The sequence below is a fragment of the Vulpes vulpes genome, chromosome 13 (assembly GCF_048418805.1).
Source record: "Vulpes vulpes isolate BD-2025 chromosome 13, VulVul3, whole genome shotgun sequence".
In the NCBI taxonomy this organism is placed as follows: Eukaryota; Metazoa; Chordata; class Mammalia; order Carnivora; family Canidae; genus Vulpes; species Vulpes vulpes.
In genome coordinates this window covers 32,374,046-32,384,828 of record NC_132792.1, presented here as the reverse complement: position 1 = coordinate 32,384,828, position 10,783 = coordinate 32,374,046, and the positions used below count along the sequence as shown (strand labels likewise).

At 41.9% G+C, this 10,783-nt stretch overlaps 1 protein-coding gene across 1 annotated transcript; it reads left to right on the top strand.

The window, feature by feature from the left end:
- The first annotated feature begins 745 nt into the window (after positions 1-745).
- Positions 746-10,307, top strand: CTHRC1 (collagen triple helix repeat containing 1). The gene is made up of 4 exons (XM_025994803.2): positions 746-936; positions 4,292-4,513; positions 6,572-6,788; positions 10,050-10,307. Exons 1-4 carry the CDS (start codon positions 775-777, stop codon positions 10,190-10,192), a joined length of 744 nt encoding a protein of 247 aa, XP_025850588.1. The 5' UTR covers positions 746-774; the 3' UTR covers positions 10,193-10,307.
- Positions 10,308-10,783: the final 476 nt, after the last annotated feature.

The window sequence follows — 10,783 nt, the reverse complement described above, 5'->3', positions numbered from 1 at the left end:
ATTACAATAGTGTGACCAATATATTCCCTACGATGTACTTTGCGCCTCGTGGACTCCTTTTATGACTGGAAGTTTAGCTCTCGGAATCGCCTTCATCTATGTCACCCATCCCCGCTCACCTCCTCTCCGCAACCACCGGTTTGTTCTCTGTATTGAACAGTCTGGATTTTTGGTTTACGAAGCACGGGCTCTGAATCACTCGGGTCATGGCCCATGGGAGAACCTGCAGGGTTCCTAGGGTGCCTCCCCCCGCCCCACCCCCGGGGTCATCTCCGACAAAGAGCTGCCTGCAGGGCCCGGGACGGCCTGCGAGTGGTCCTGGGCCCGCAGGAGGGCACGTGCCTCCCACCGTTCGGGGCGGTGCTGTCTCCACGTCTCCAGCCCCCACCCCCGGCCAGCCTCCTCCACCCCGGCCCCCCCCTCCCCTCCCCCTCCGCGGGCCGCTCTCCGCCAGGGTCCCCGCGGCGCCCGAGGGCGGGCCCGGCTGTCGGCCCGCCCCGTGTGGGCCCGGGTGGGGGCTCCCGCCTCTTACGGGATGGAAACTCCGGTGTCCAGAGGGGCGGGCGCGCGGTGAAAGGGGCATTGGTGCAGCCTGCGGCGGCCTCGCAGCGCGCCGGGCCCCGCTCCGATCGCGTCCCGGCCCCGCGCCCCCCGCGCCCCCCGCGCCCCGCGCCCCCCGCGCCCCCCGCGCCCCTAGGGCCCCGCGCCCCCCGCGCCCCGCGCCCCCAGGGCCCCGCGCCCCCCGCGCCCCGCGCCCCCCGCGCCCCCCGCGCCATGCGCCCCCAGGGCCCCGCCGCCGCCTCCCCGCCGCGGCTCCTCGGCCTCCTGCTGCTCCTGCTGCTCCTGCTGCTGCAGCTGCGCGCGCCGTCGAGCGCCTCCGAGACCCCCAAGGGGAAGCAAAAGGCGCTGCTGCGGCCGAGGGAGGTGGTGGACCTGGTGAGTCCGCGGGGCTCCAGCTGTTGGGGTGGGGCGGTCGGCACGGCGCGTCTGTGGGTGTGCGGGCCCGGGGTGCCCCGCTGGTCCGGGGCCGCGTGCACCGTGGGGCCGGGGGGTGCGCGGGCGGCGGGGCCGTGGCGGGGCGGGGGTGCGACGCCCCAAAATGCAGGGAGCCGCCCAGTAAGTTCTGGCCTCTGAGGGCCTCCCCCACCCCAAGGGGATGCAGAGGGCTCGCGAGGCAGTGGGGGTCGGCTGAGAAGCTCCGGGGCGTGAGAGGGTGGGCCTGGGAGCGGCTGGGACACCCGGCCTCGCCGACGCGGTCCTGGGTGGGCCTGGGCCAGAGCCCGAGCCCGGCGACGTGTCCTGTGTTGGCGCCGGTGGCCACGTCTGCCTGCGGGAGCGAATAACAACCCTCACGAAGCATCCGTCCAGCTCTTTGTAACTTGAAGACTATGAGTCACGTTGGGTCATCTTCCTAGGAAGTGTGGGCTGCAATTTACTTTGTTGGACGACCACAGCTCGGGACAGGAATGGCTCAGAGGGATTAAGGCCGGAAGGGAAAAATGAAGGGACCCGGCACCAACCCTCGAAGGACCCATTTCATTGTTCTGTTTGGGCAGATGGGCACTCAGCTCTCCCAGATGCCCTGGGTCCTCAGCCTGTGGCCACCAAGCAAGAGCATCACAGTGGAGCTAAGGAGGAAGACAGTTTTCAGGAGAACAAATAAATAGCCCAAGTGCTTTCTGAGGGGCTAATCCACGCGAAAGTCTTTTTGCTTAAAGCTCTTACCCTGCAAAAGTCAACAAACCCAGTGGAGGGCAGAGCAGTCCTCCGCCCTGTGTCAAGAGCTGTCCTTTCACAGCTACCATATTCCTTGCACATAATAAATTTCAGTCTTTAAATCAATCTTATTTGCAGACAAATATGGTTTGCAGACATTGCAGTACATAAGGGGGGGCATTGTTTTGATAAAAAAAAAAAAACTGTTTCAAATTTGTCAAGCTGCCACTATAAACTAAGCTAATAAACCAGATTCCCTGGCAGCTAGTTCTATGCCAGATTCAAAAGCTCTGGAAAAAAATTCCTGCCATTGCACACTGCACTTTTTGGTGATGTGCTATGTAATTCTGCCCCACAAAGCAGACAATGTATTCAGAGCTACAGTTCTATTTTAAGTGTCTAAATTATTTAAAACTGCACCAAATGTCTGTGGTTCATGTGCAGTTTGCATTTTATGAATTTGTAATTATGATACACAAAATACCCCTTTTCTCCATAAAGCTAGCAATTTTTTCTTTTCCTCCATGGATTTACAGTACCTGCGGTTTCCCACAACTCTTGCCCAACTTGGAAAAGCTTATTGTGCTGCCAAGCTCAAGTGCATCCTGTAGATTGGATTTGGTTTTGCTGGAGGAAAAAAAAATGTTCATGCGGTCATTGAGAAGGTCTCAACAGATTGTATAAAGCACCTTCTTTGTACAGGTTCTTTCAAAGCGTTCCTTTCAAGCTTCCAGCGAGCTCTGCCCCCTGGTGGCCAATGGAAGAAACAGGGGGTTCATTCTACAGACCTTTATAGAACCCCTGCCCAGCGCTAAGCGCATTTTAAAGCGAAAGAAGACAGATGTAATACCCATGGAACCAAATTCAATAAAATTATATGGCCACTGAAATGCAGTCTTTAGATAAAAAAACTGAATAAGAATTCTCCGCCTCGGCACTATGACATTTGGGGCTAGATAATTCTTTGTTATGGGAACTGTCCTGTGCATTGTAGGATGTTTAGCAGCACCTGTACATATACCCATGAGATGCTGGCAGTAACCTCTCCCCTCAGCTTGTGACAACCAAAAATGCCTCCAGACATTTGCTAAGTGTACCCTAGAGGACAAAACTGTCCCTTATTGAGAGCTGATATGTAAGAAAATAAAACTTTGTGTAGCATCTTGCCCCAACAGGAATAATAGTGAAAAAAAAATATCAGAAGAAGTCTTATTGTTTTTCCCTTCCCACTTGAAATGTATGTTCACACATTACATGTGTCTGCTATTAAGAGTAAGTATAAAATAGACCAAGCTGTTTTAGAATATTTTATACTTCAGTAAAAATTTGTCTCTGCCTCTCTCTCTCTCTCTGTCTATTGTAAACAAATAAATAAATAAATAAATAATAAATAAATAAATCTTTTAAAAAAAAGAAATTTTACCCTAGGGACCCTTCCTTCACATAAAAATAGAAAGAAGCAGGAGATGTGCAATCTGAATCAAAGATACTGCTGGTATAAGATAATTGTTAACCAAGATTTTTATTTTTATTTTTTATTTTATTTTTTAAAGATTTTTATTTATTTATTCATGAGAGACACAGAGAGAGAGGCAGAGACACAGGCAGAGGGAGAAGCAGGCTCCATGCAGGGAGCCTGATGTGGGACTTGATCCCGGGACTCCAGGATCACGCCGTGGGCCAGAGGCAGGCGCTAAACCACTGAGCCACCCAGGGATCCCCAACCAAGATTTTTAAAATAATTATATTTCTAGGACTATGTCTGAGGGAAATGACTCAAAAGAAGAAAAAAGCCATATGGATGACAATTTTCATTACAATAGTACTAATGATAGAAAAAAATAGAAATAACCTAAGTATCCCAAAATAGTGCAATGCTAGCATAAAATTTTTAAATTATCATTCTGAAATCCCAGTCCTTTACAGCATATAGGGTTAGAAGAAAAAAATAGTATATCTAATTATGTTCACCCTGGAATATAGCAATTTAAAAATTATGTATGCTTTTAAATAAGCAACAGAAAAAAGCAGGCAAATGAAAACATTTTGTCTTCTTTGATTTCTGTGTGTGTGTGTGTGTGTGTGTGTGTGCAGCCTGCAATAAAAAGAATGGAAAGAAATCTCAATATTTTAGAAATAACTTTAAAATCAATTCTCTAAAAAAAATCAATTCTCTAAAAAAAATCAATTCTCTATAATAACTCATCGAGAGTATAAACCAGGGGTATGAAGAGATTCTTGACTCCAACGACTCAAAATAAATACAATTCTATGGGCCCCTGGGTGGCTCACCTGGTTAAGCAACGAACTCTTAGTTTGGGCTCAGGTCATGATCTTAGGGTCCTAAGATCGAGCCCCTCATTAAGCCCCCAGTTGAGCCTGTTGACCTCAAATGGAATGCCCACATTGGGCCCCACAATTAGGAGGGAGTCTGCTTGTCTCCCCCTCTTTCTGCCCCTCCCCCTGCTCTCTCTCAAGTAAGATAAATCTTTAAAAAAGAATGCAGTTCTAATCAGAATGAGTCTTTGAATCTTGAGTGGTGAGGGTTTGTCCCTTTTCCCTTTTTCTGCTCTAGTATAATGGAATGTGCTTACAAGGACCTGCAGGGGTGCCTGGGCGAGATGGAAGCCCTGGGGCCAATGGCATTCCTGGTACCCCTGGGATCCCAGGTCGAGATGGATTCAAAGGAGAAAAGGGGGAATGCTTGAGGGAAAGTTTTGAAGAGTCCTGGACACCTAACTACAAGCAGTGTTCATGGAGTTCGCTCAATTATGGCATAGATCTTGGAAAAATTGCGGTAAGTAAAGTCTGAATTATTTTAAAGTTGAAGCAAAACTTAAGAGTTTTCATAGTTGAGAGTGAGTTTAAGATTTTATTTTATTTTATTTTTGCTAGGAAACTTTTTACAAAATTAAGGAGTAGGGATGCCGTGGCTAAGTTAGAATTAATGAATTAAAAAGATAATATTTCAGAGTTAATTTTAAGAAGGTATTTCTAAGACAAATCACCATTAATAATGTCTAAAATAACTTACTCCTTTTTTAAAAATGCAAACAAAAAGGGAGAGTGTAAGTGTCTGTGTTGGACAGTAAACAACTTTCCAATCTTGTTCTAAAGTGAACTTAAATTTAAATTATATAAGAAATTTTGCTATGGCTCTAAACATAAGGATGGGAAGAAATTTCCAAGAAACTAACAATGTGATAGGAATTGTCTCGAAGTGAGAAGTTCATGCTTAAAAATGCTAAGTTTGAGAGAAGTGGAATGGACCAGAGTTGTACTACAGTGAGCATTTAAAATTTTTCTGCAACATTTAAGGGGAGAAAGTACTCAAAAGAGCCTGTCTAGCAATAAATTTTGGTTAATGGTTCAGTCACTTTAATTAGTGTTTACTTCAAAAGTAACTGGCTACTGGGATGGCACAGAGTTTAAGAAGCTGGTGCTATTCCTAAGCCTCTTTCTTTCTTTCTTTCTTTCTTTCTTTCTTTCTTTCTTTCTTTCTTTCTTTCTTTCTCTTTCTTTCTTTTCTTTCTTTCTTTCTTTCTTTCTTTCTTTCTTTCTTTCTTTCTTTCTTTCTTTCTTTCTTTCTTTCTTTCTTTCTCTTTCTTTTTACAACCAACTTTGTACATGGTTCTGTGTATATATTATCATTATTCAATGTTATTCCTTGATATTAAGCACTCCCACCACCAGGCAAATCAAGTACAAGAGATTTTATTTTCACAAAACTACGAGATGCTCCCATCTCAGCTCTTTACTGTCTGCTCAATTATCTATAAAAATATTTGAGGGATGCCTGGGTGGCTCAGCGGTTGGGCACCTGCCTTCGGCCCGGGGCATGATCCTGGAGACCCGGGATCGAGTCCCATGTCGGGCCTCCCTACATGGAGCCTGATTCTCCCTCTGCCTGTGTCTCTGCCTCTCTCTCTTCCCATGTGTCTCATGAATAAATCTTTAAATATATATATAAATGTTTGAGACTGTCTTGTTTGAATTTTGTGTGCTAGGATTTCCATAGAGCTTCCAGAGTTTTGATGACTGTGACCATTTTTATTTTCATATGTGATTTCTTAGAAAGCATTTTGTTAGAATGTTGCCTGATTCTTTACACATCTGACATTGATAGACTGGTTACTTATTTATATAGCCGATCAAAAGTTGCTGAGTCGTCTCTAAAACTATCCCTATGGACTCTGAATTATTATGTTTTTAGGTTTCTTTTAGAAGCAGTCAGAATGAGTTTGAGAGCTTTCTGAAAGTAAAAGATAGTAGACTGTGAGCCAGTAGACAGAAGTTTTGCTAAGAGAAATGAGAGAAAAAACTAGGGCCTTCTAATTGTTTCATATAGGTAAAGACAAAAACCTCCACCTATGCTTTACCCCTGGTACTGTTTGCTGTTGCTCATGAAGAAATGGCTCAAGAATAAATATATAGAGACAGTGCTAGTCTAGAATATAAGTTCCATGAGGGCAGAGATTCTGTTTCATTTACTGTTGTAACTGTAGCATCCAGTACATAGGGCTCAGGAAATATTTTTGGAATGAAAAAAGAAAAAAAATAGAGATATTGGTTTGGTTTAAAAGATTGAAGAAGACTAGCTGTTTTGAGTAAAACTAAAATATACCATTAGTCCATGGTGTGAAGAATTCCAAGAATGCCATAATTTGATTTTCTTAGCGTTCCTAATATCAGAGTCTCTTATCTACCTTGCAGAGAATCTCTCTCCTTCTGTAAAAGTTAAGCTTTTTAAAATGTAGTTTGAAGAAAAGGAAAGTTAAAAAAATTCACAATACAACTTGAAAGCGTCTTTTAAATGAAAAGTGAAAACCTAATCCTATTTCTGTGTTTGTGATAGGAGTGTACATTTACCAAGATGCGCTCAAACAGTGCCCTGAGAGTTTTGTTCAGTGGCTCACTTCGGTTAAAATGCAGAAATGCATGCTGTCAGCGTTGGTATTTCACGTTCAATGGAGCTGAATGTTCAGGACCTCTTCCCATTGAAGCCATAATTTATTTGGACCAAGGAAGCCCTGAACTCAATTCAACAATTAATATTCATCGCACTTCTTCTGGTATGTAGAACAATGACTGCAGGATGTGCCTTATGTCTTTAGAGACCAAAAGTTGGTTTTGAACCCACTATCATGTTGGCTCACCAGCCTGTGACAAAAAGAGACCTAGAGCAAGTTTTCAGAATCTTAATCTTCATCCTGGTTGCATTTCAGAATTCCCTGAGATGGATCTTTAAAAAAATACACAGATGCCAGGGTCCCATCTCTGACCAAATGAATCGGAATCTCTGGGGATAAGACCATATTTTTTTAAAAGATCCCCAAGGTTGGAAATCACTGAGTTAGATGAAACAGCAAAACAGCCCATTATGCCATAGAGCAGGTTTTCTTTTCTTTTTTCTTTTCTTTTCTTTTCTTTTCTTTTCTTTTCTTTTCTTTTCTTTTCTTTTCTTTTCTTTCTTTTCTTTCTTTTCTTTTCTTTTCTTTTCTTTTTTCTTTTCTTTCTTTTCTTTTCTTTTTTCTTTTCTTTTCTTTCTTTCTTTTTTTTTAAGCAGGTTTTCAACCCTGGCTACACATGAGGCTCAACTAGGAAACTTAAAAAAAATCCCCGTACCTGGGTACCCCTTTCCAGGGAGTAGAACTTAATGGGTCTAGATACAGCCAAGGCAGTGATTTCAGAATTGCTTCTAGTTAGTTTAATGCTCAGCCAAGGTTGAGATCCACTAGCTTTTATTGATAAGGAGATTATTTCTCTGCCTTGTCCTTTAAAAGGATAGATATTGTCTGCTGAATTTGTAAAAGAGAACATTTCTATATTGCATTCTCTGTTTCTAGTATAAGAGAAAAGACATTTAAACCAGTGGTCACTTAAGCTGTGGAAAATAAATTATTGGTTTGTTTTATTCTAAGATTCATTAAAGAAAGTTTGGAAGTCTACCCCCCCCCCCCCCAAAAAAAAAGGAAAAGGGATATCCGTTAATGTCATCACCCAGAGACACCACTGTCAGTACTTGGCTGCCAACCATTTTGGCTTCTTGAGTCACAGCAGGTAACACACCATGATAACTATGCTGGAAGAATCACAAGACATATCTATCACTAGCTTCGTTTCCCTGATTTCTTGCAGGGATTTCTCACTAACCTCGTACTTAAAAATGGCAGAGAGAAGAGAAGAGATCCCTCCACTGTTAACCAGAGGAAATCATATTTCAGCATGCTTGGGGATCCAAGTCAGATAGATTACTGAGCCCCAAAACTAATATAGCACATTTATTCCTGAGAAGTCAAGAGCATCTCTTCTTCATTCTTCCTCAAATCCCCAGAGGATCCTTGAGATACAAAAAAGATGTTGTAACTCCCTCTCTCGGCGCATAGAAAAGGTCCAGGGAAATCAAATGAGTTATGCTGGACAGTAGAATCAGTATTCAGGACAGAAACCACTCCTTGTCTTCCCTCTTATCTCCCTAACCCTGTCTTTGATCAGGTTAAAAAGCTTGATCACTAGGTCCTGGGATACTTGTACTGGAAAGGATGATAGGTTTTCCACCTAAGAAGCAGTCTTTCTAGTAAAGTAAACCTAGACATAAAATGAAAATTCTACCGGGAAGTGATGTATGTTTGGTATATATAGGTACATACTGAACACCATATACTATATGGTGTATATGTGATAGATATAGTTGGTATAAGCAACTTACCTTCTATTGTATTACCTACCTTTAAGGTGTTTGTGCTAATATCATATAATATGAGCCATCAGGCCCAGGAACTGTGACCTATACATGTATATACTTTATAAATTATTTAACATGTCATTTCCCAACCGTGGTGTAGAGACTCATTTGTTATGACCACTTGGGTGGAATGTCAGAAGTAATTTGTTATTTATGACAGTTTTTGTAGTAAGGTGGTAGAAGGTTACTTCTGTAATAAAATCACTTTCCCTTGCACACTGATAGTCTTTCTTGAGAGAAAGGAGACACCTCATGCTTAGCACATCGAGATGACTTAAAGCCTCGGACAATGCCCATGGGAGTTCGAAAAACATTTGAATGTCACCTTGTTACCTGGGTCTATGAGGAAAACAGGTCTAGAAATCCCTCATCCCACATGTTTCAGGTGCTTCATAAGTTGTGATACTATATTATTACAGCAAAAATGTTCATTCATTCAAAAAACGTTATATTGGTTATATATGGTTCATGACCATGAAGTGACCATTTGACTCTCCTGTGAGACTGAGGACCCAAATTTGTCTTATGTCCTGTAGTGTGAGTTGAACAAGCTTCTAGACCATGGATATGCAGAACTTGGGAGAACATGAGTATTTCTGGGCATTTTCTCTCAGCATGGCCCTAGATTATGAGATTGTGGCCACACTACTTCATTCTCCCAGGCGTGAAAGGGGCCTGAACCATAGTCAAGTCTCTGGATTCTGAAGAAGATTGCTTCAGATCTACGTCTGTGAGGCTCAGCTGGAATGTACCAACCTACCAAATGGGAAACTTGACCAGTCACATGATGGCATCCCTATGCTGTTTTATAGGTCAGGACTCATTTTCTGAAAGAATCTGGCAACCTTTGGTTCCTCTACCCCCTTAAACAGACATGTATCTTTTTGTCTGTTAAAATGACCATTAGGGGAATTTTAAAAAGTATTACTATAGAAGGACCTTGGTAAGATGGAATGCAGGTTGTGTATTAGTAGGTGAATGTCCAGAGAACCTGAGAAAAGTTGTATATTTATAAAGCATAAGAACACAGAGGAAAAGCAAGGTCATTTCTTTTTCACTGCGAGGAAATTCCGTGTAAAATGAGATTCCCAGATTGAAGGACTGGTATAATTATTCTAGAACATCTTTTACTATTACAAAGGCCCTTTCTTCTACCCATCAAGTGAATAGGTAAGTGTTGGAAAAGCTTTTTTTTTTAAAAAAAAAAAAAAGATCTGCATATCAAAGAAAGTCTTGGCTTTGAAAAGTGTGGGCTTCCTTTGTTTAGTCAAATAAATTGCTTTTTTTTTCCAGTCACCTAAATAGTAACTTTGGGTAACTAAACAGATTCAGGTTTTATGGCTGAAACCTGTAAGAAAACCGCCTGTTCAGCTTTTATCATTGGGTGGATAATATACATTTTTAAAAAATATTTCTGTGGTAAGAAAAAGAGAACTTCTCTTTATGAAGTCCTTAGTAAGTATTAGGATTTTTAATTCACTGTGCATTAAATAGATTTGTTATCTAACTTGCTTAAGTCATAAAATTTAGATGAGGATTTTTGTTTTTTGTTCTAAAGAAAGGTGTAACTTTCATCTCTCTTCTGCAGTGGAAGGACTTTGTGAAGGCATTGGAGCCGGCTTAGTGGATGTTGCTATCTGGGTTGGGACTTGTTCCGATTATCCGAAGGGAGACGCCTCTACTGGATGGAATTCAGTATCTCGCATCATTATTGAAGAACTACCAAAATAAATTCTTTCATTTTCATTCCCTACCTCTTTTTTATTAAGCCTTTGAATGGTTCATCTTAGTGGCATTTTATATAATTTTTATGTATACATCTGAATAAAAAACAAAGCTAAATGTGTTTCAGACCAAAGTGTGATTTCACACTGTTTGAAAATCCAGTATTTTTCATTTTCCTTCAATCAAAAAAATGGTTTCAGGATTTTGTAGTTGATTAGAACACCTTCTTTGTATTCCCCATTCCCTGAACCTATAATTCGGAATGTCTTTGTGTGGTCTTGAACTTTTCCTATTCTCTTAGGATAGGACTTTTAAAACATAAAGGCTACCAGCCTTTGTATAACTTGTAAATGTTTGGAACTGTTTTATATCTGTGAAATAAAACTTAATTTCAAACAACCTCAGTATGCTAACCTAATTGCCACTAAAATTAGAGTTCCCAATACTTCACATCTGAAAAGTTGGGTTCATTTAATAATCATATATTGAATTTTAGTGAATGTATAGTACTGTTTGTTCCATACTTTGAGGAATATAAAGAAAAAGGGGTATTTACATGTCAGGAATTACATTAGCAGTTTAGGATTTTTATCTTAA